This window comes from Gopherus flavomarginatus, chromosome 8, assembly GCF_025201925.1.
Source record: "Gopherus flavomarginatus isolate rGopFla2 chromosome 8, rGopFla2.mat.asm, whole genome shotgun sequence".
Classification (NCBI taxonomy): Eukaryota; Metazoa; Chordata; order Testudines; family Testudinidae; genus Gopherus; species Gopherus flavomarginatus.
In genome coordinates this window covers 108756769-108781338 of record NC_066624.1, presented here as the reverse complement: position 1 = coordinate 108781338, position 24570 = coordinate 108756769, and the positions used below count along the sequence as shown (strand labels likewise).

The 24570-nt window shown below is 50.2% G+C and overlaps 1 protein-coding gene across 2 annotated transcripts; it reads left to right on the top strand.

Moving 5' to 3' along the window:
- The first annotated feature begins 4238 nt into the window (after positions 1-4238).
- On the top strand, positions 4239-23176 carry B3GNT7 (UDP-GlcNAc:betaGal beta-1,3-N-acetylglucosaminyltransferase 7). 2 transcript variants are annotated; one of them, XM_050963832.1, is made up of 2 exons: positions 4239-4289; positions 19130-23176. In XM_050963832.1, the coding sequence occupies exons 1-2, from the start codon at positions 4279-4281 to the stop codon at positions 20322-20324; spliced, it is 1206 nt and encodes a 401-aa protein (XP_050819789.1). In that variant the 5' UTR covers positions 4239-4278; the 3' UTR covers positions 20325-23176. The 2 variants fall into 2 exon arrangements, with proteins under 2 accessions (XP_050819789.1, XP_050819788.1); XM_050963831.1 differs by lacking the exon at positions 4239-4289 and adding an exon at positions 7262-7431.
- The last annotated feature ends 1394 nt before the right edge of the window (positions 23177-24570 follow it).

The window sequence follows — 24570 nt, the reverse complement described above, 5'->3', positions numbered from 1 at the left end:
AACTGTGGGGCATGGAGGAACATTCGGGGGGAGGGAGGGAGAGATACCAGGTGGCTGGCAATGCCCTGGGGCTTGGGTGGGCTTAGGGAGGGAACATTACCTCCACCCTCGACTCACCTCAGTGGGCCACCTGGTTTGTCTGGGCTGGGAGGGGCAACCAAAAATTGTAACTTGAGGGGGGCTCAGCTCAAAAAGGTTTGAAAACCGCAGCTCTAACCCCATCATGTATGTAACTGTACTTCATGAATTGGCAGAAAAACTATTTAATAAGTGTTCTAGACATTTCATTTTGCAATCCCTCTCAGAGATTATTTTGGTTGAAATTTTCCCCAAAAATACTTTATTTTTCTATAAAAAAGTGAAATCAAAATGATTTTTTTAAATTGTAAAGTGGAAATTGTTACTTTCTTTCATTTTTTTGAAAAATAAAACATTTCAGATTCTGATTTCCAGGTTGGGGTGGAGGGTAACTTTTTCCTCTCTTCCTGTTTTTAAAAATGTTCTTTCTTTTTATTCTGCTGGAAAGGGGGAGAAAGTTTTTAAAAATGGAAAAAAGTGATGGGAAAAGATCTTTTTTTCTCATTTGTATTTCTTACTGCCTTTCCTCCTTTCCAATGAGGGTCAGAGGAGGAAGCAATCAAGCAGAGAAAGGGGGGAAAATACTCAAAATTTAAAACAATTTTTGGTTTGCCTTTCAAAACAAAAAAATGAAATTTTGATTGCAAAAATGAAATGAAACAAAAAAACCCCGTAATGTCCTTTAGAAAATGCTGTGGTGGAATTTTTTTGGCAGAATTGAAAATGTTCCATAAAAATGTTCGATTCTGCTAAAAAGACAGTTTTTTGTCAAAAACAAAAATTCAGCGCTCTGAAGATTTGGGGTGGTTTGATTTAGGGGGCTAATTCTGGATCATGTTTGGGGCACTCGCTCAGGTTTGAATCCTTTCAGACGTTTTAGATCAGGTTTAGCGGTTCCCACGGATTTCTGATCGTCCCGCTGGCGAACACAATTATGGCATGACTTGGCTGCTTCACAGCTAGATGGTGCGTTCCTATTCTAGGCATTATGATGATGATCAGATGTCAGTGCCGCACTGCGAGGCCTGAAATACATGCCTGATTCGCTCCTGGTCCGGCAGGGCGACGTAAGCACAACATAAGTACAATGGTAAGGCCGTCGATTCATAACCTTTCAGGCCAGATCAGCTCATTATGATTATCTAGTCTGACCTCCTGCATTGCACAGGCCATAGGCAGAGGGTGCAATCTAGAGCAGCCTTCAATTTGCTGTACCCTGCACCAGGGGTCAAATTGACCCAGAATAAACGTGGTACAAAGTGGGCACGAAGTCCCTCCCCCTTCTTGTGCTGCGGCAGGCCAGAACAGGGGCATTTCCTGCAAATGTCATGACCCCCCCTTCCCCAGTGTCTCTCTCAAGCAGGAGCAGGACAGAACACTGTAGCTGTAGCTAAGGACCACCAAATAGCACTGGCACTGCAGTGAGTGCCCCAGCTCCTAGGGGTGGCATGGCTGTTTCCCAGCCGTCTGGCTAAAACTGAGCCCAGAATCAGTTTAATACCTGAGTGCTCGTGGCTGTGAGGGGCTGGGCTCTCTAGTGCTCCAGGCACCGAGAGGGGGAGCAGAGTCTCACCTGGCATTTCAAGTTGGTCAGGTTCTACCTCCTCTCTCTCTCTCTCTATCTTGATCCCCTCGGGGGGCTGCCTAGAGCCCATCTCCTTTGCCGCAGGGTGAGGCTGGGTGTGTTAGTCATGGCCCCTTGGGCACAGCCAGGAGAGGAGAATGACTGTGCTAATGTACTGCGAGGGTCTCCTTGCTACGTGTGGTGTTTGGAGCAGGTACCCCTGGATCGGAAGTCTCATTCCCATGCACACTGAAGGGAAATAAACACATTACTGTAGCATCTAGGGTCTCCCCTACTCATTAAGGCTCAGCTTTGGAGGATGGGGCCAGGAAGGATCCACTCCCTGTAGGAGGTGGGATGAGGGGGGTGCACGACTGGAGTGGCAGGTGCCTCTGTCTCCCATTGGGTACTGACCTGCAGGTCTGTTTGTGAGCAATGGCCCTGCTGTTGCCATGCAGGAATGGCTGGCTAGGATGCGGTGTGCACGCTGTGGGTGGGGAGCAGGGCCTGGCCATGCTGTGCTGAGCACACGCTGCACCTTGCCAGCCAGAGGTGAGTGCCCATTGCTGTGGTTAAGGTGGAGTCACTTGTTCCATTATACACCTAGAGTTTCAGGGGGTTGGATTTCGGGGGTGCTTCCTGAGCACCACTCTTCTGGGCTGGCTCACTGTTTACACCAGGGTGCGGCCTTTGGGAGATTTGGGCTAAAGCAAGAGGAAGGTGCTGTTCAGTCCCAGGCCACCGGTTTGCTATTTCAGTTCCCGGGGGGTTGAACTGCAGCATATATGGCTTTTTATCAGCCTTGATGATGGTGCACGATTAGCTTGTGGAACTCGCTGTCACTGGAGGTCACTGAGTTGAGTGGGGCTCAAACTGAGCTAAACATTCACAGGGCCAGCGAGGACACCCCCAGTTACACTAGATGGAATTAAAAACATGCAAGGAGTCCTGACTGTTCTCGGAGAAAAGGCGACAGGACTTGCTAGGCCACTGGTCTGATTCGGCCCGGCAATTATTTATATGCAGTTTTGTAACATGTCACCTTCACCCACAAAATGGGATTCCAGGACACACCAGTCCAAGCCCTTTCCCTGTATTACAATGAGATTGCTGCTAAATCTGAGGGCATGGCTGCACTTTCAGCTGTACAGCCCGCTGGGAGTTAAACCTGTCTTCGTACAGCTGAGTAGGGAAAGCGCTGCACTCTGGCCACACTGACAGCTGCCAGAGCACTGGCGTGGCCACGTTTGCAGTGGCATTGGGAGTGGTGCATTATGGGCAGCTATCCCAGCATTCAAGTGGCTGCAATGTGCTTTTCAAAAGGGGGAGTGGGGTGGAGTGTGACAGGGAGCGTGGGTGGGGGGGGAGAGAGAGTGGATTCTTGGAGTGCAGACACTCTGTCAGCACCTTGCCTTGAAAGCAAACAGCAGCTGTTCATTTTTTTCCTCATAGACCAGAGAAGCAGCCGCTCACTGAAAGGGATGCTTCCCCCCACCCCTTCAAGCAAACATTAGCTGTGGGCCTTCCAAAGGGAGCCCCCGTGCCTTCCTCTACTCAGTCACAGCAAACAGGAGCTGTGTTTGTTGATAAGCAGCTCCCCAGCCCGGAGTTCACAACAAAACCAAGAGAGGCATCGCAACAAAACAAGGAGAGGAACCTTCACTTAAAAGGATTATGGGGAGTTTCCGGAGGTCAATCACTGTGTAATAAGGTTACCCCCCGTTTACACTGGAGCACCAGCATCTCAGCCACTCTGCAGCAGCTGTTATTTCTCTCGGGGAGGTGGAGTACCTGCAGCGCTGTAGCCACGGAGATCCAGCACTGTATGTGCCTTGCCAGTGAGGACGGGGAGTGAGTTACAGCGCTGTGGGTGGCTTTATTGCCCTGTAACTCTCAAGTGTAGCCAAGGCCCGAGTATGGTATTAAAGTGATAATCCAGAGTTCGCTCCGAAGCAGGGAGAGAGAACAGGTCTGGCTCAAATAACACCACACTGTAACATTCCTCCTGGTCTCCCCCCTGCACCAGGCTGCCAGAAGTGTCTGTTCCCCTAGGGCTCTGTGACCCATCTAGAACCTTCCCATGACCCATGTTTGGGAAACATTGTTATTCTCCAGTGACAGGGCTTTAAAACCAGCCTTCAATTGAATCCGCACAGCAATCCCTCTCCTGCTAATGAGGTGCAGTGGGACTGCCGGACGTTGGGAGAGACATGGGTAATGTTTCTGCTTCGCTGGGTGGAAGTTTGGGACCCAGAGGTTGCTCTAAAGAGAACGTTCGGGTGACGTCCCAGCAGTGGCCTTTCTCCTGGAAACAAAATAAAGTAATGAAGGGCAAAAGCCCCTGCCTTCGAGTAGTGTGAAAAGTTATGCCACAAAACTAGGGTGACCAGATGTCCTGTTTTTAAAGGGACAGTCCTGTTTTTTGGGAGTTTTTCTTGTATAGGCGCCTATTACCCCCCACCCCCGTCCCGTTTTTTCACAGTTGCTATCTGGTCACTCTACACAAAACCACACATGCAACAACCCAAAATCCCCAAACAAGACACTCCATTGCACATGGGTCTCTTCCTGGGAGAGGATGAGGGAGCACACGGGACAGCTGGTAGTCACTTGGCTGGATTAGAAACCTAACTTCCATGGATTTCAGGTAAGCACCAATATAGAACAGAATATGTTATTAGACACACTTTCTAGTCAACCATCTCTCTTTGTCTCTCTGTCACATGCTCTCTCTCTCTCTCTCTCTTGAATTCAGTGAGTCTTTTTTTGGCCAGACAAGCTTGAGTGGAAATTGTGAAGGTGTAGAAAAGAAAAAAACCCAGATCTTTTGTGTGGAGGTAGGTAACATCTGCACTCTCAGGCATAGGTGCTGGATCTAGCGGTGCTGCTGCAGCCCCTGGCTTGAAGTGGTTTCCATTAGATACAGGGTTTACAGTTCAGTTCAATGGTTCTCAGCATGCCCAGTATATACATTGTTCCAGCCCCCCTGCTCTCAGGGCTTGTCTATATGTACAGCTCCACTGTAGCACTTATTGAAGATGTCATCTACGCTGACGGGAGCGCTTCTCCGGCAGTACTCCACCTCCCTGAGAGCCGGTAGCTATGTCCATGGGAGAAGCCCTCCCGTCTCCATTGCACTGGCTACACTGGGGGTTAAGTGTGGATTTTCCACACCCTGAGTGACATAGTTATACCTACATACGTTTGCAGTGTAACGCAGGACTCAGACGCTCACATGTACGCACACAGCATTACAGGCAAATTGCCTTTCTCTGATCACTTCCATTGTTTGATAGTTACTTAGGGGCTCAGTTTGTTAGACTATTACGTATGAACTTGGAAATGAAACCCTAGTCAGTTTCTTGGTCACATATTTGCTTATTGCACGGTAAAACTTTGCCAAAGCTTGGATTTCATTTCAATTCTGAGGCATTGTTTCCTGGTGTGAGGCTAGAGAGAGATCAGATGGATTGGATATACACACACAGGGAGAGAATGCACATAGCAGCTATGGCTATGCTAGTGTAAACTTAGTTTCACCACTGGTTTTGCTTCATTGGGTAATGGCAACCGTAGAAACACTAGTGTAGATAAGGCAACTGCATTCGTGACAGTCAGACCTATTCAGTGGTTGAAACCCACCCTGGGAGGAAAATACAATAGATCTTTTCCCTTACAGATAACAACAGAAGAACATAGGAGCTGCAATCCTGGATCAGACCATGGTCCGTCTAGCCCAGTATCCTTCTCTGACAGTGGCCCATATCACAGCTTCAAGGGGGACTGTACAGAACAGGGCAGTTCTGGAGTGATCCATCCTTGTCTTCCACTCCTGGCTTCTGGCAGTCAGCGGTTTAGGGTGGCCCCGAGCATGGGGTTCCTTCCCGGACCATCTTGGCTATTAGTCATTGATGAACCTATCCTCCATGAACTCCCAGTTGTACTTTTGATTATCACTATGTCCCATGGCAATGAGTTCCACAGGTTAGTTGTGCATTGTGTGAAAAAGCACTCTGTCTTGTTGGTACTCAGTCTAATAGCATCAGGTGACCCCAGGGTTTTGTATTGTGTGACAGGGTAAATAACACTTCACTATTCACTATTTTCACCCTGGTCATGCTTTTATAGAGCTCTATCATATCCCCCCCCACCCCAGTCCTCTCTTTTCTAAGCTGAAAGGGCCCAGTCTTTCAAAACTTTCCTCATACGGAAGCTGTTCCAGACGCCTAGTCAATCTGGTTGCCTTTTTCTGCACCTTTTCCAGTTCTAATGTATCTTTTTTTGAGACGGGATGACCAGAACTGCATGCACTATTCAAGGTGTTGGGTGAACCATGGATTTATATAGTGACCTTATGATATTTTCTGTCTTATTTTCTATGCCTTTCCTAACATTTTCTAATGTTTAGCCTTTTTTGACCACAGCTGTGCATTGAGCAGAAATTTCCAGAGACTTGTCAATGGTGACTCCAAAAATCTCTTCTGTGCGTGGTAATAACTAATTTAGACCCCATCATTGTGTATGTATAGCTGGGATTTTCCCCCCCCCCCCCCAAGGTACATTACTTTACACTTATCAGCAGTGAATTTCATCTGCCGTTATGTTACCCAGTTACCCAGGTTTGTGAGATTTCGCTGTAACTCAAGATAGGCTATTGCTAAAGAGAGTCTCAAGCCACAAAATTTGGATTCAGATCACAGTTGAGATTTCAGACATCCCTCTAAATTCATGTGTGTTTGGCAGTAGGATTTTGGCTTGAGGCCCGTTCTGGTGATATAACAACGTTGGATTGTTGCCTGTATTTAAGTACACCTCTCTGCTACATGTGGGGAAGTTATTTAAGATGGCACCACATTAGACGGTGTTTCCGATGGTGAAAATATTTGGTTGGTTTGACAACACGTTAGTCATTCCCAGGCTGAATCTATTTCTGATACAGTCACAGTGCCAGGAAACTGGACACATTGGGAAGATTTTAAGTCTATGCATGATACCTTTTAGGATCCATGGACAATGCCACTATTATTGTTGATTCAGGCCCTTCCTAGGTCCTTGCAGCCAAGCGAAGTCTCAATCTGGCTCTTTCTTTCTGCACAAGGTCTCCAAGGGCTGCTCTACACTAGGAAGTCTGGCTGACCCAGGAAAGTCACTCCAGGGGTGTGGAAAATCCACCCCCTCCCAGAGATGTAGTTAAGCCCCCCTAAGCCCCTGTGTAGACAGCATTAGGTTGCTGGAAGAATTATTGGGGCATTTGTGCTGATGGCAGCTCCTCCCAGGAAGTGATGCCCTTGGCGATGAAGGGCCTCGGTGGTCTCCCTGTGCCCAGCGGCTGTCTGTGGTCAGGAAAGCAAAATGGCAAGAGGGCCTGGTGTGCAGAGCTCGTTCCCAGCGCCTGAGCGATAACCACCCCTGAATCCTAGCCCATCGCCCTTTGACATGGCCTGGGGCAGGGGGCAGAGCCCGTTGGAGTCCTTGGCCCCGGGGCAGCAGTCCTGCCAGCCCAGCAGCTGAAGAGTTAAAATACCTGCAGCCCAGGCTCCACCTCGGTGAGCGGAGGGGAGGAAAGAGGCAGATGCTGGGAACTGCTGAGCCGGAGGCCAGTGAGCATAGAGGGCTCTGTGTGCAAGCGGCAGGCAGGGAGGAGGGCCGGGCGGAGCCGAGCCGAGCCAAGCCGAGCCAAGCCAGCCTGCCCCGTGGCTCCCCCAGCAGTGGAGCCCGAGGACGAGGAAGGAGGGAGCGAGGACGCCTCCCAGGATACCAGCCGGCAGCACCGCTAGCATGTTGCAGTGGTGAGTGCGCCTGGGCTTTCCCCCGGGGAGCTGGGGGGCGGGGAGATCAGCCCCCCTCACTTTTCTCTCTGATGCAAAGAATTGGCTGCTCAGCCGGGCCGATCCGGGCTCTGCCTCCCCCGCCCTCGGACCGGCTCGGCGCGTCCCGCCTCGGGTGAGCTGCGGGTTCCGAGTTCGGGGGCGCCCCTGGGGGGTCCCTGCGCCCCCCCGCAGGTACAGCGGGGAGCGTGGCCATGCCAGGGGCGGCTGCTAAGGAGCTGGGTGAAAATCGGGGGAGCCAGGCTGGGGGACTCGGCATTTGCTCCTCCCCTGTCCGGTCCCCGGGGCTCTCTCGCCTCCATCCCCAGCGCGGCTCGGACCCAGAGCAAAGCCCCCCAGGGGACCTCGCGGAGCCACTCGTGCTGCTCCCTCGTCTGGGCCAAAGCTTGGCTCGAGCTGGGGGGTGTCGTCCCCGTCCTCCCTCCCATCCTAGCAGCGGCCCAAAGGCTCCCTGGAGTTTCCCCGCGGGCCGGCTCGGGAGCCGGGGCTCGGGGGACGGTAAAAGCATTGGGTGGGGTGGGGGGGCAGTGTCCAAACCCAGCCCCCCCCCCCAGGCTTCCAGCGGCGCCCCAGCGCTCAAGCGATCTGTTCCCCTCGGGGGTGGGGGCACATCTCCCCCCAGGGCTCGGCTGCTGAGATTTTTTTCTCTCCTTTGTTGCAAACGGTACCGGCATCTCTGTGCACCCGGCGGGGCGGCTCCTCATTGCAGGACACTGTTGCCCATTAGAGGAGTTGTGGGGGGAATGGGACCAACCCGTCTCGCAACTGTGGCAATTAATTGGTTATTCCAGCAGCTCCCCCCGTGCAGCCGGGGAGGTGCCCGTGCAGGGGCCCCACTAGGACTTGGTTTTCCTGACATTTTTTTTTTCACTGTAAAATCTCTCTCCCTTCATAACCCCAAGACAGGGACAAGTCAGCGGAGAGCCCCGGGCTGCCGGCTAACCGGGCGGCTGTCACGGGTCATTGCCCCTCCTGGCTTCCGCGGAGGGGAAGGGCACGAAATCCCCTCACCTGCAGTGCTGAGAGCCAATGGGACTGGAACTTCTAGTCTGGAACCCTGGGGTTCTAGATCTGATCTCCCCAGTCCCCAGGTGCGATTGGCTGTGAGATCTCTGGGGTCTCTGTGGCAGAGCCAGCATGATAACTGAATCCAAGGGAGGAATTAAAGGCGAGAGAGACAGTCCAGTCCAGTCAGTGGAAAGCCTGCCTGACTCCCCAGAGACTTTGGATTATGGATGGACTCAGGGGGGCGGGGAGAGCTTCTATTGCATACACTGGGCCAGCATCCAGAATGGGAACTGTTTATTCTGAATTAGATTGATAAAGGCTTGGACTATATTGCAAGGTGGCATGACACATCCAAAGGTGTGTCCTACAAGCTAGGGGACACCAAAGAAGAGGCAAGTGTGAGCTGAGTTTGACCAACTTAAAGCACCCTGCCCTGGGAAAGAGTTTGCTCTCAGGTGAGTTTCCTACGGGTGGGGCTCCATTGACTTCCGTGAAGCTACTCCTGAGTTACAGGCGTGTGAGTGAGACCAGAATCCAGCCTGGGGTAGCAGCTTTTCCTACTTGCCCTCCTTCAGTGTGTGAGTTTCACCTGCACAAAAACAAGGAGGAGTCCGATGGCATCTTAAAGACTAACAGATTTGTTTGGGCATAAGCTTTCGTGGGTAAAAACCCCACTTCTTCAGATGCATGGAGTGAAAATTACAGAAATGGGCACAAATATCTATTGGCACATGGAGAAGGGAGTTATCTTACAAGTGGAGAACCAATACTGAAGGCCAATTTAGTCAGGGCGGATGTGGTCCACTCCCAATAATTGATGCTGAGGTGTCAATACCAAGGGAAGAGAAATTACTTTTGTAGTGAGCCAGCCACTCTCAGTCCCTAGTCAAGCCCCAGCTGATGGTGTTTAATCTCAAATGAATTGTAGCTCAGCAGTTTCTCTTTGAAGGCTGTTTTTGAAGTTGTTTTGTTGAAGGATGGCTACTTTTAAATCTGTTATTGAGTGTCCAGGAAGATTGAAGTGTTCTCCTACTGGCTTTTGTATGTTACCATTTCTGATGTCTGATTTGTGTCCATTTATCCTTTTACGTAGAGACTGTCCGGTTTGGCCAATGTACATGGCAGAGGGGCATTGCTGGCACATATCACATTAGTAAATGTGCAAGTGAATGAGCCTCTGATGGTGTGGCTGGTGTGGTTGGGTCCTATCATGATGTCACTAGAGTAGATTTGGGGACACAGAAGGCAACAGGGTTTGTTGCAGGGGTTATTCTTGGGTTAGTGTTTCTGTGGTGTGGTGTGTAGTTGCTGGTGAGTATTTGCTTCAGGTTAGGGGGCTGTCTGTAAGTGAGGACTGGCCTGTCTCCCAAGGCTTGTGAGAGTGGGGGATCGTTTTCCAGGATAGGTTGTAGACTGATGATGATGCGCTGGAGAGGTTTTAGCTGGAGGCTGTACGTGATGGACAGTGGCGTTCTGTTATTTTCCTTGTTGGGCCTGTCCTGTAGTAAGTGATTTCCGGGTACCCGTCTCACTCTGTCAATCTGTTTCCTCACTTCCCCAGGTGGGTTTTGTAGTTTTAAGAATGCTTGATAGAGATCTTGTAGGTGTTTGTCTCTGTCTGAGGGATTGGAGCAAATACAGTTGTATTTTAAGGTTTGGCTGTACACAATGGATCGTGTGGTGTGTCCTGGATAGAAGCTGGAGGCATGTAGGTAAGTATAGTGGTCAGTAGGTTTCTGGCATAGGGTGGTGTTTATGTGACCATCGCTTATTTGCACTGAAGTGTCCAGGAAGTGGATCTCTTGTGTGGACTGGTCCAGGCTGAGATTGATGGTGGGGTGGAAATTGTTGAAATCCGGGTGGAATTCTTCAAGAGCCTCTTTCCTGTGGGTCCAGATGATGGAGATGTCATGAGTGTAGCATAAGTAGAGGAGGAGCACTAGGGGACAAGAGCTGAGGAAGCAGTTCTAAGTCAGCCATAAAAATATTGGCATACTGTGGGGCCATGCAGGTACCCATAGCAGTGCCGCTGACTTGAAGGCATAGGTTGTCCCTAAATCTGAAATGGTTGTAGGTGAGGACAAAGTCACAAAGCTCAGCCACCAGGTGTGCTGTGGCCTCATCAGAGATACTGTTCTTGACAGCTTGTAGTCCATCCTCATGTGGAATATTGGTGTAAAGAGCTTCTACATCCATGGTGGCCAGGCTGCTGTTTTCAGAAAGATCATTGTAGTTTCCTCAGGAAGTCGGTGGTGTTTCGAAGATAGTGAGGAGTGCTGGTAGCGTAGGGTCTGAGGAGAGAGTCCAAATAAGCAGATAATCCTGCTGTAAGAGTGCCAATGCCTGAGAAGATGGGGCATCCAGGATTTCCGGTTTTATGGATCTTGAGTAGCAGATAGAATACCCCTGATCAAGGCTCTGGGGGTGTGTCCGTGTAGATTTGTTCCCATGCTGGAGCAGGGAGTTTCTTGAGCAGATGGTGTAGTTTCTTTTGGCAGCCCTCAGTGGGATCGGAGGATAGTGGCCTGTAGAATGTGGTGTTGGAGAGTTGTTTGGCAGCCTCCAGTTCATAATCCGACCTGTTCATGACGACTACAGCACCTCCTTTGTCAGCCCTTTTGATCATAATGTCAGAGGTATTTCTGAGGCTGTGAATGGCATTGCGTTCTGTACAGCTGAACGCCTCATCATCTCAGGGCCAGTCCTCGCTTACAGACAGCCCTTCAACCTGAAGCAAATACTTACCAGCAACTACACATCACACCACAGAAACACTAACTCAGGAACCAATCCCCAACAAACCCCGTTGCCTCTCTGTCCCCAAATCTACTCTACCGACACCATCATAGGACACCACCACACCAGCCACACCATCAGAGGCTCATTCACTTGCACATTTACTAATGTGATATGTGCCAGCAATGCCCCTCTGCCATGTACATTGGCCAAACCGGACAGTCTCTACGTAAAAGGATAAATGGACACAAATCAGACATCAGAAATGGTAACATACAAAAGCCAGTAGGAGAATACTTCAATCTTCCTGGACACTCAATAACAGATTTAAAAGTAGCCATCCTTCAACAAAACAACTTCAAAAACAGCCTTCAAAGAGAAACTGCTGAGCTACAATTCATTTGCAGATTTAACACCATCAGCTGGGGCTTGACTAGGGACTGAGAGTGGCTGGCTCACTATAAGAGTAATTTCCCTTCCCTTGGTATTGGCACCTCTGCATCAATTATTGGGAGTGGACCACATCCACCCTGACTAAACTGGCCTTCAGTATTGGTTCTTCACTTGTAGGATAACTCCCTTCTCCATGTGCCAATAGATATTTGTGCCTGTTTCTGTAATTTTCACTCCATGCATCTGAAGAAGCGGGGTTTTTACCCACAAAAGCTTATGCCCAAACAAATCTGTTAGTCTTTAAGGTGCCTCCGGACTCCTCCTTGTTTTTGTGGCTACAGACTAACACGGCTACCCCCTAATACTTGTCACCTGCGCAGATTCTCTTAATTTGTGGGCCAGATTCCAAAAGGATGTATAGGAGGGGCCAGAAGTCACACATCAGTGAGCAGGGGAGAGTTTAAGGTAGTGCACTTCAGAGTTATTTGCGGCCAGTAGAAGTTGACATGGAGAGTCTCTAGTTAAGCGTTACCCAGTAGCCTCCCTCTGGGACCATTGTTTCTTTTACATGCCCATCCCTCCCCAGAAAAGCAGATGGTAGAAAATTCTGGGTGATCTCTGCAGGGAAAGGACTGTGGCATGAGTCTGGAACCCCTGGGCGAGGAATATTCAAAGCAAAGTTTCCAATTCCCTCACAGTTCATACAGTCTCAGATAAATGCATACATATAAAATATCACATACAACATCTATCCACCTTCCCATAACTGTTTATTTCCATACTCTTTGCTGTAACTAGAGCTACCACGAGGGTGTTTTTTACATTATTAATAGATAGAAAGAAGTTATAGATGCTTATAAATGATCAGTTTGGGGGGTTTCATTCGTTAAAAAAACAGTTTGATTGTAAATCTTCAGGTTTTACAGTCAGTTAAGTGCCATTTAATTAAAAAAAAACATAAAGAAGAATTATTTACAAAATCTGGCATTGTTGTTCGATATAGTGACAGGTCTCTTATAAAATCTGTCTGGCCTGACAAGCATTTCATAAAGTTTATTGAGGGTAAGAGGAAACACAAGAAAATTGGGAACTCTGCAGATCAAACCTAATGTGCAGAGGAAGATGGAGCGTCGTCAAATTTCTATTGGGCAAAGAGAGACAACAAACATTATAGAAAGCATGATCTCTGCACCGAGCTATGGGAATCCAGAGGCTTTATAGAGCATCTAATCTCTGCAGTAACCCTATATAATTTATAAAAACAAAGAAATTCTCACAGCAAAAATGTGAACGAAGTTCAGGTTATTCCCATGGAGTGTCACAGCCAGTGTTGCCACCTCTCATGATTTTATCACATAGCAATATTGGATGTTTTACTGAAAGCCCTGGCTGCTGGAGATAAGTGATGACACGTGACTTGCAGCTTTAATTTAAAAAGTACATTTCTAGCCCATGGCTGTGGAGAAAAGCTTGCAACAGGGACCTGAGTGCTCCCTAGAGGCTCAAACTGGAAGGACAAGAAAAGGTACCCAAAATTGATTTTTAAAAAGCTCATGATTTCTAAGCCAATCTTGTGATTTTGAGAGGCCTGTTATGTGGTTTTTGTATGCAGTGTGTTGTAGCCATGTTGGCCCCAAGATATCAGAAAGACAAGCTGGGAAAAGTAAGATCTTTTACTGGACCAACTTCTGTTGGTGAGAGAGACACGCTTTCGAGCCACACAGGCTATCTACACACACTACAGCCTACATCAGTACAAGTTATGTCCCTCTAGGGTGTGAATAAGCCACCCCTTGGAGCACCAGTGTGGACCGTGCTGTGTCCAGCCAACAGAGATACTGCTGCTATTCACTCACAGGTGCTGGGAGTGGTTTTGGTTTTTGTCTTTTTCCTGTGTGAGTTGATTCGAGAGCGTAGTGATTTGCCGGGTTTCACTCACATACTTGTTATTGGAGGATTGAGTGCGCTGGGTGAGGTACATCACATGTTGGGATAGGCATGTGTAGGACCCGTGGATCTAGACAGGTGTGTTGTGGGGGAGTATTCATCATTGCAGCAGTGGAGAGCTGTCCGCAGGCTTTGCATCTGTGATTCTGGCAGGGTCTGGTGCCACTTTGAGTTAGTGTGTCCTGGTCTGTGGGGAACTAGCTGCTGCTGCTAAGCTTGGAGAGACTGGGGGGTTGTTTGAAGGGCAGAACTGGGGGTTCAGGGAAGATTTCTTTCAGAATAGGATCCCCATCAAGTATGGGTTGTAGTTGTTGATGATACCCCGTATCGATTCCAGTGTGGGGTGGCAGATCTTGCAATCTTTGAACACTTTGGGGATAGCGATACTGAATTTCCCTCAACCAGCCAATAATTACATACAAAATAGGCCCTACCCAGGAACAGGCCCCTCCTTTGACCCATTACTTTGAAATTTTCCAGAAAAATTCTCACGTACTGTGAAATAATAATTCTTTCCTGGGTGCTGGCTGGTGAGTCTTGCCCACATGCTCAGGGTTTAGCTGATTGCCATATTTGGGGTTGGGAAGGAATTTTCCTCCAGGGCAGATTAGCAGAGGCCCTGGAAGTTTTTCGCCTTCCTCTGCAGCTTGGGGCATGGGTCGCTTGCTGGAAGATTCTCTGCACCTTGAAGTCTTTAAACCACGATTTGAGGACTTCTGTAACTCAGACATAGGTCAGGGGTTTGTTACAGGAGTGGGTGTGTGAGGTTCTGTGATCTGCAATGTGCAGGAGGTCAGACTAGATGATCATAATGGTCCCTTCTCACCTTAAAGTCTATGAGTCTATAATCACGGAAATGCTTTTCCTCGTTTGTACGGGACACGAATCAGACACTGCTGTGGTTAGTATGTTAGAAATCCCATAGCTACTGCCTATGAGATAGCTTGTTTGTGATCGTAACTCCGGAGCTACTACTGAGTAGCCTTCACATTCAAAGCATTTCCTGATTGCTGCAGTTTTTCCCCCTGCAACTTTAAGGAAATGCCCTGACTGTTGAAACCAAAAGTGATCCTGCAACAAAATCCATTGTGAAAATCAAAGAGCGCAGTGGAACCCTGAAAGACTTTGTCTCCCAAACTACAGGCTGCTCCTGCTTGAGCTAACGAAGCCCCCTTGTTCCAGGTTAAAGCATAGCCGGATACCTAGGTTTTCCCTATGCTGCAGGCAGCCACCGGATGGCAAACTGCTCATGGACTGGGTTTGTGCAGGCAACACATGCCGCTGGGTGGCTCTTCTCTGTTGGTTCATAACATGATAACTTTTGAACGGCGCACCTGATCCATTCCAAAATGTCAGGGAATGTTCCAGGCATCCCAGGCCAGAATCCTATTGATTTTGGGGGGAAATCAGAAAAAAACAAAAGGGGAAAAACGTGAAATACGTGAGCCCCCCCGCCATCTGATTAGCGCAGGTATAGAGAGTTGGGGAACAAACACCCCTGCTGTGGAGAGGAGAATGGGGGATCTTGGCATGGGGGGAGGAGGAATGAAGGGCACACAAAAGCGTGTGTGTGTGTGTGTGTATTTTGAAGGATGCTGGTATACGGGAGGATGGAATGGGGGGCACACAGGGGAGGAGGAAGTTATCCTTGACAAAGAGGAGGATGGGAGGGTGGTACAGAGGCAGCTTGTGGGGTGCAGGACGCAATGAGCCCCTGGTCTGTGCAGTGAACTTGACCTACACCAAGTGTGTGACCCGCTAGTAACCGCTATCAGTTAGATACAATGGCTAATAGTTTTGGCTATAACGATGTTCAAACATGGGTGGAGCGTAAGTTTCCAGGGAGATTTTAACTCTGTGCCAAATTGCCAGGGAGTCACAACCAGCTGCTTCAGAGCCAGCGGGACCCCACGGGCCTTAGAACCAAACCAGCACTTCCAGCCCAGGGACCAGTTTTAAAACGATCTGTTACCCGGAATGAATTTGATCAATTTTCTTCAAACTTGGCGGCAATGTTCGCCTTCACCTTCAGCAGTAACCTGCCTAGTCTCAGCTCAAACAAACCAATTCTGCCAAGCCGAGTTCTGGGGGTGAGGGATGAGCGTCAGGCATTGAGGGTTGTCATGCCATAATGCAAGAGCGATGAAGAAGCAGATTGGTACAAGACTGGGATATTGTGGGCCTCAAGCAGAACATTTGTAGCACCCCAGAAATGCAATATTGCATTAGCGCAAAGAGAGGCAAGAACCCTGAAAGCGAGGACGAGCAGGGCAGGAATTTGAAGGCGTGGGGAGAAGTGATGTCAGATTGACAGGCCAGGACGAGACCTGGTCTTGGATAGAGCCCCATGGGACCCCCACAGAAGGTGGGAAAGGGTCTGCCAAAAGAGAGGCTGGTGCAGGGACCAAGGGCAGAGGAGGGAGGAGGACGTCAGAGGATGGTATTTGAAAGGCCAAGAGAAGAACCGATTTCAAGGAGGAGGATGTGATCGGCAGAGAGGGGACAGGTACGGAGGGTGGCTGAGGCTGCTGGAGACCAAATGAGAACAGTCTCAGTGGGGTGGAAAGGCTGGAAGCTGGACGTAGGGAGGGGAAGTCCGGGCTGGTGCTGGATGAGAGGGCTGTGAGGCAGCAGCTGTAGATGGTGTGTTAGATTAACTTAGTGATGAGAAGCATGGGCAGTGGGTGGAGCCCCCCTTTGGGGAGCCTACAGCTGCGGCTCCAGGCACCAGCACTCTACGCACGTGCTGGGGCGGGAAGCTGCAGGGGGTGCCCTGCCAGTCGCCGCGAGGGCAGCAGTCATGCAGCCTTCGGCAGCGCGCCTGCGGGAGGTCCGCCAATCCCAGAGATTTCACCCCTTCTGCCTGCCCCTCAGCAGCCAGAGCCCCGAGCCACAAGCCCCCCACCTGGAGAAGCCCCAAGCGCGCCCCCTGGCCAGAGGAGCCCCGGGCTGGCTGAAGCTTTTGAGACACCCCCCACGCACACCTGTCCAGAGGAGCCCCAGGCTGGCTGAAGCCCCAAGACACCCTCCCCACCCCACCCCCACACCCCTGCCCGGAGGAACCCCGGCCTGGCTGAAGCTGGAGTGCCCCCCCTTGACTAGAGGAGCTCTGAGCCATCCAAAGCCCAAACCTCACCCCCTCTCCTGCAACCACCTTGCCCAGAGGATCCCCGGGTCAGCTGCAGCCGTACCTCCCCTCCCCTCCCCAGACCCAAGCTAGCCCGGGGAAAGGGTCTCTTCGAAGACGCTTTTGATATGCGTCATGCAAGTTCCGGGGTGGCCGAGGAGGCAGTATTTGCTACTCAGCTTCCTGGGTTCCTCAATAATCTCCCTGGAGTTGGACCCTCTCCAAACTCCTAATCATTCTAGTTGCCCTTTTTTGAACTTTTTCTAATGCCAGTATATCTTTTTTGAGATGATGATTCCACACCTGTACACAGTATTCAAGCTGTGGGCGTACCATGGATTCCTATAAGGGCAATAAGATATTCTCAGTTTTATTTTCTATCCCCTTTTTAATGATTCCTAACATCCTATTTGCTTTTTTGACCGCCGCTGCACACTGCATGGTCGTCTTCAGAGAACTATCCACGATGTCTTCAAGATCTGTTTCCTGATTCGTTGTAGCTAAATTAGCCCCCATCATGTTGTACATATAGTTGGGGTTGGCGGCACTTAGGACTTTCCCTCAAGGGAGGGGGAGGAGTAGGGCGACCAAATGAGATGAAGAAAATATTGGGACACATTGGGGGGGGCTCCGCCGGCGGAGCAAAAAAAAAAAAAAGGCGAGTGCTGCCATCGGGGGGAGAAAAAAAAAACCCCGCCCCCCCCCACCAAAAAAACAACCCAGTGCTGCCGGCAGAGTGAAATATCGGGACAAATCGGGCAGGACCTGGGACAACCGCCCAAATATCGGGATGGGTCCCTATTTTGGATGTCTGGTCATCCTAGGAAGGAGCGGGGACACAGTGTGCTCAGGGGAAGAGGTGGAGAAGAGGCAGGGCAGGGGTAGGGACTTGGGGAATGGGGTGGAATGGGGGCAGGGCGAGGGCAGTGCAGGGGCAGGAAGAGGTGGGGCGGCAGGTGAGCACCCACCAGGCAGAGGGGAAGTCGACGCCATAGGGGCGAGTGGTGGGTGAGCGAGGGTGGGAGGTGAAGAGCCAGCGGTGGGCCAGGGGATGAGGAAGGGCGTGGTGGTGGAGGGCCTAAGTGGGGAGGGGGTGGGACCTGGGGCAGAGTGGGGGCAGGGCCTGGGAGGAGTGAGGATGGACTGTGGGCGGGGCTGATGGCACCCCAATGTGTCCCAGTATTTTACTGTTGTGATCTGGTTACCCTAGTTGTTATGTCAGGGAGAAATTACAAGGAGCATGTGAAGGCAGGAGGGGTTTAACATGCAGTGGTTTGAGAGTACAAATGTTGAAGACTGAGAAAAATTTGCCCCAAAACTTTGAAAACAAATGTTTGGTGAGAGCCATTGAAATAATGACCTGAAGCGTCTTCCTACCCTCTATATGAATGTGAAAGTAAAGCATATGTACCTAGACCTGGGCATAAAACCCACATTTTTCCTGTAAAAAATGTTGGTTCACATTTTTAGGTTGAAAAGTTCCCCTTCTTTCCCCAAAGGGTGTTCAGGACTTTTTCAAAATGGAAATTTTTGTTCAAATCGCCGTTTTAAAATAAAACAATTTTCATTTCATTTCAGCTTAAAATATAGGGGTGAGGGCAAAATATGGAGGCGAGGGTGGGGTTGGTTCCTTTTTCCCCTTCAGTTTAGAAAACATCTAAACAACATTTTAAGTGGAAATGGAATCTGATCGTTCAAACTGACATTTCGACATAAAATATTGTTCTGATTTGCTTTTTCTTCCCCTTACACCAAAAATGTGAAACAAAATGATATTTTAAGGCACTTGGAAATGAACATTGATTTTGATATTTATGGAGGAAAAATAGAAAATTTTCACTAGAACTGACCCTGCAAAAAAATTCAGTTTTGATGAAACCCTATATTTCAGCAAGAAAACGTTCTGCCCTCACTCTTTTAATGATTGTCGTTTTGTGTCTGATATTTACATGGTGAGAATTTGTAAAGCAGCTAAAACTTCTTAAATGAATAGACAAAAAACGTCAATTGGCTTTACATGTACCCTGGAGTGGGGCTGCCTTTCCTCCCTCTCCCTTAACCTATCCTAGATAAGTTCATGGAGGATACATCCATCAATGGCTATTGGCAGGGATGGTGTCCCTAGCCATTCAGAAGCTGGGAATGTCTGACAGGGGATGGTTACCTGTTCTGTTCATTCCCTCTGAAGCACCTGGCATTGGCCACTGTCGGAAGACAGGATACTGGACTATACGGACTATTGACCTGACCCAGTATGGCCATTCTTATGTTCTCTCTGTTTGTCACGCTCAATTTCCTTCTCTTATGTAATAACCATTGTCTGGCGTTTGCATTCCAGTGTCTCTCTGATTGTAAGGATAAAAGATTCTTGCACAGAGTGGGCTGGCCCCTGAGATTCTACCCCAGCTGACAGCATCTTTGCTTTAACCATATATCTTGTCTCTTTAGGAAGAGGACAATCTACAAAAGTGTCTGCCTGTCCTTTGTGCTGGTGATCATGGTGACGGTGCTGCAGAGGGGGATGACTCCTAGCCATTTCATGCAGGGCCAGCAGCAGAAAGAATTGCACCAAGAGCCCGTGAACACTCAGAAGAGAGATGGCATCTTCTCCAAGACCAACAACTTCTGGAAAAGCAAGAAGGAGAAGCCCCACCTGGAGGCAGAGGGAGTCACTGAGAACCAGTTGAAATCCTGGGACATCACCACTATCAATTGCACGGCCAACCAGAACATCAGCAAGATGGACTGGTTTAAGGGGCTGGAGCCCAACTTTCGACAGTTCCTGCTTTACCGGCACTGTAGGTATTTTCCCATGCTGATCAACCACCCGGAGAAGTGCAGGGGTGACATTTACCTGCTGATTGTGGTCAAGTCCATCATCACGCAGCACGACCGGCGGGAGGCTATCCGAAGGACCTGGGGCCAGGAGAAAGAGGTGGATGGGAAAAAGATCAAGACTCTCTTTCTGTTGGGCACGGCCTCCAAAGAAGAAGAGAGGGCCAACTACCAGAAGCTGCTGGATTATGAGAACCACATCTATGGGGATATCCTACAATGGGATTTCCTGGACAGTTTCTTCAACCTCACCCTCAAGGAGGTCCATTTCCTAAAGTGGCTCAACATCTACTGTGACAGCGTTCGCTTCATCTTCAAGGGGGATGACGACGTCTTCGTCAGCCCCAGCAACATCCTGGAGTTCCTGGACAACAAGAAGGAAGAAGACCTGTTTGTGGGGGATGTCCTGTACAAGGCCAGGCCGATCCGGAAGAAAGAGAACAAGTACTACATCCCTAGTGCCCTCTACAACAAGAACCACTACCCACCCTACGCAGGTGGTGGAGGTTTCCTCATGGATGGGCCCCTGGCCATAAAGCTCCACAAGGCCTCGGAGACCTTGGAGCTGTACCCCATCGATGACGTCTTCCTGGGGATGTGCCTGGAAGTCCTCAAGGTGGGGCCAGTCAGACACGAGGGCTTCAAGACCTTCGGCATTGTGAAAAACAAGAACAGCAAGATGAACAAGGAGCCATGTTTCTACCGGGGCATGATGGTGGTTCACAAACTGTTGCCTCCAGAGCTGCTCGAGATGTGGAACCTGGTCCACAGTAACTTAACCTGCTCCAGAAAGCTCAACGTCCTTTAGCGTGTGGCTTCCCTGAGGAGCTATGGCAGGAAGGGCTGGAGCATCTAGGACCTTGTTCTGGGGGGTGAGGGGAAAGAACCTGGAACCAGATGAAGGCAACAAACTATTCTGGGACTACACCAGAGCCTTCCCTTCCGGTGATGAGAGGAGAGAGACTGTTTGGGGGGAGGGAAGGTTTCTAATTGGGTATTTTTGTACTGTACTGTTTTTTATCCCCAACTGGGTTGAGGGGTTGCTGAAAAAGGAGAATGAGACAAAAGAAAAAGAGAGAGAGAACAGGGATCATCTTGGGGTGCTACATTTCAGGAAAGATGTGGCCAAACTGGGGAAAGTCCAGGGAAGAGCAATACAAATTATTAATGGTCTAGAAAACATGACCTAGGAGGGAAGATTGAAAAAATTGGGTTTGTTTAGTCTGGAGAATTGATGACTGAGAGGGGACATGATAAATTTTCAAGTACATAAAAGTCTGTTATAAGGAGGAGGGAGAAAAATTTTTCTTGTTAACCTCTGAGGACAGGACAAGAAGCAATGGGCTTAAATTGCAGCAAGGGCGGTTTAGGTTGGACATTAGGAAAAAACTTCCTGTCAGGGTGATTAAGCACTGGAATGAACTGCCCAGGGAGGTTGTGGAATCTCCATCATTGGAGATTTTTAAGAGCCATTTAGACAAACACCTGTCAGGGATGGTCTAGATAATACTTACTCCTGTCGTGAGTGCAGGGGACTGGACTAGACGACCTCTCGAGGTCCCTTCCAGTCTAACGATTCGTACTAACTAGCACATGCCCTGCTCTGCAGTGTCCCTGTGTCATCCTCTCCTCCTCTTGCCTGGGAGCGCCTGGGGGATTCCTCTCTTAAGGGGAAGGGGAGGGGGGGATTGCAAATTTCAAAACGAGCACCCAGTGAATCTCAATTTCGTCTGGCCAGTGCAGCTTCCCCAGAGCAGTCGCACGCTGCCCCAGATCAATAGGCTGCAGCACCCCCATTCTAATGGCTTCATTTGCCTATGGCTCATCAACCACCCTGGACAAGTACCCTTCTAACGCCAGTGCCTGCTGGTCACTCCATTGTTTCTCCAGCCAAAGGTGGCACGGCCTGGAGTCATCAACCAGAGATTCTCTCCCCTCCCACTAGGGTTGCCAGTTCTGGCTGGCGTATTCCTGAAGGTTTCGTCACATGACATCATCTTCAATTCCTGGAGACTCCAGGACCATCCTGGTCCCAGCCCTGGGAGACACGACCCTCCCCCAGCTGGTCGTAGTGCCACCCAGGAGTTTTGTGGTGCTAGTTCCACACAGGATTTTCATTTCCCTTCCTGTGCCAGCGACTGTGGCCCAGAGACTCTCTGAGGACACTGCCAGCTGCCTGACAATGGCACCACTCCGGAGGAAACTCTGTAGCCAAGGAGGCCATTTCGTGGCTGGGTCAGGCCTAGCAGCAGCCGTGTAACCACAGCAATGGGTGCTGGGTTTCTCTCCCACCTGAGCAGCGGGCAGGCTGGAGTCAGGGCTGGAGGTCTGCAGCCCCACGCCTGGCCCTCGGTGGAGGGAGGGAATGGGACATTCTGTTCTAGTTAGAAGTCAACATTGGGGTTAACCCCAGTGCCAGGAAAACCTGCCTTGAAAGGTCCACTGGTAACACTCCAGCAGGCAGCATGGCCCCAGAAAAAGCAACATCCATGGTGCAGGAATGCACATGACCATGCACTCCCACCCGTTACACCTGCAAAGACACAGCTACATACCTGCAGACATGGGTGCGCAGACATGTCCATGCACAGCCTCATGGTGAGATGCACCTCTACACACATGCGCAGGCCCAGTTCACAGACATGCAAATACCCAGCCACACAGTCATGCACATACACGGGCCAGAGCAAAGCCGCCGGAGTGAACATAGCGCGTTGCTACATAGACAGAACGGTACATATAGTGATGTGCACCGAGACATGGGTGGGTGCACACACAGCCACATACATACCCCGAGCACGCAGAGAGAAACACCCCCTCTCTCCCTGGTGCCAACCATTGAAAGGAAAGCACTCCTACTACCTCAAAGGTCCCCCTGTGCAGCACCTTTTGAATGTGTCCTGGAAAAGTGCCGGTTTCATTCACGCCAAGTCTGTACATTCCCCAGGTTAGAAAACAAACACGAAAGGGGGAAAGCCAGCCAAAAAAGCCAACTTCATGCCAGGTCTCGCCACTGACCCGAGGCCTGTGCCCACCTTCTGCTCAAACGCCGTGCACATTTGGAAGCGGGGGGATGGGCCGTGGGAAATCCAGTGCTGTTGAGTTTGGATCCAGGCGGCCAGGCAGACAATCTGCTAGGATTCAGGGCCAGAAAAGTTTGTGTTTTACTTAGTTACTGTGAACTTTTATTTAAGTTTTGTTTTGTTTTTTTGGTGGTGGGGGAGGGTGGAAAAGGAAAGGGGCTGGAAATGGACAATCTGTGGCTGCCCCCCCAACAAAACCATGCAATTTCCACTCCCACACTGTCCCCGTCCCGTGTGCAAACACACTGTGTGTCTGACGGGAACTGCAGCTGCACAGTGTTGACCCCCCCACCCTCTCTACATCTCCCTGCAGAATCCAGAGGCCTCCTTCAGGGAGCGCTATCTCCTAACGAACGCACACAGGTGCACTCTCACTATACATGTCTGTGTAATGCATGTCGGGGGCCAGTAGCTATGTATGGCTATTTCTAGGGTATACCGTAGACAGCGATATAGCACGTGCATGTGTAGGGAGAGTATTGACTGTGTACGTAAACATCTCAAGGCTGCTTTTTGCCGTGGTGGGAGCTGTACAGACAAATACAGTAGGTTTGAGGACTTTTAGTTTCTAAATAAAGAGTTTTTTAAAAAAAATCACCTCGAGTAATTCCTAGCAGCTGGGGTCAGCGGTGCGCCATGGATGTGTCTCGATGGAAAGATAATTTTGCCTAGAGTTGACCTTTGACTTGGTGTCCTGAAGCTTTGATCTATGACCTCTGATTTGACCTATGAGCTTGGCATCACAGTGTTTTGGCTCAGCCAAAAATAGCCCCACTCCCTGATGGTTACATCTCCTGAGCCTGTGCTGTATCTGCTGCAGATGTGCAGCTATTTAGGGATGCAGCAGCTAGTATCTGTGTCACAACGGCCACCTGAAACGGGTTCTCAAACATTGTGCCACGACCCCATTCTGACAACAGTTCCTACATGACCCCCCTGGGGAGGGGATGGCGGAGCCCAATCCCTGTCGCCCCCGGGTGTGTGTGTGTGGGGGGGGGTGGTCACGGGCTTCAGCTTCAATTCCGAGTCCCAGCGAGTCTAATGATGGCCCTGGTGACCTGGGTGGTGACCCAGTTGGGGGTCCCAACCCATAGTTTGAGACCCACGGCACTACAGCCACATCTACACTACAGCTCGGGGTGGCGGGTTGTGTCATTGCAAGATATGCAGGCATCCCCGAGCTAGCTTTGATCTCACTAGCACGGGTACCAAAAGCACTGAGGCCTCAGGAGTATGGGGGTGGTACATGCCCACCTGGATTCCTGGGTAATTACTTGGGTGCTTTGCTAGGTTGCACTAAATCCCAGGCTTGCTGCAGCTTCAGCGCTAGTGGTACCCGACCCAGACTATGTCTACACGCCGCAATTCCCCGCTCTGACGCCAGTGCAGAAGTACCCTGGTAGGCTAGAGCGGTGCTAGTGGCCTAGCTGCACTAGGGAAGGGGTTTTTGAACCCTAGTTCAGTACTGGCATGAAGTGGGTTTAAAGTGAGTTTGATTACACTCCCCTGCCCCCCCGCACTTCCCTTTAGGTAGCCAGTCCTGATGGATTGCCCCTGCTAGCGCCCTCGGCTGGCTCATGGCAATCTGTAAGTGGTGCAATGCAGCGTGGCCAGAACTCTCACTGCCTCTAGCCAACCTGAGCACTCCTCCCCCAGCTGTGCAATGCTTACCCACCGCCCCCACATACACACAATGCAGTGCCCTCATGTTGCTGCCCTAGGTGCTTCTTCCCTGGGAACTCTGCCCTGCCCAGGCACTAGGAGATAGCTGCCCCCGATTAGCCCAGAATGCACTGAGGTGAACGCCAATGCAGGCAGCAGCGTGGGTGTGGACTCCTGAACAGTGACACGCGGCTGGGGGAAAAAGCTGCTGTGTGGACACAACTTTGCTGTGCTTGGTGTAACCAGGTCCCACCCTGGTAACAGCTGCGGTTCCTCTCCTAGGGCCCAGCTGCTGGCCAAAGTACAGCT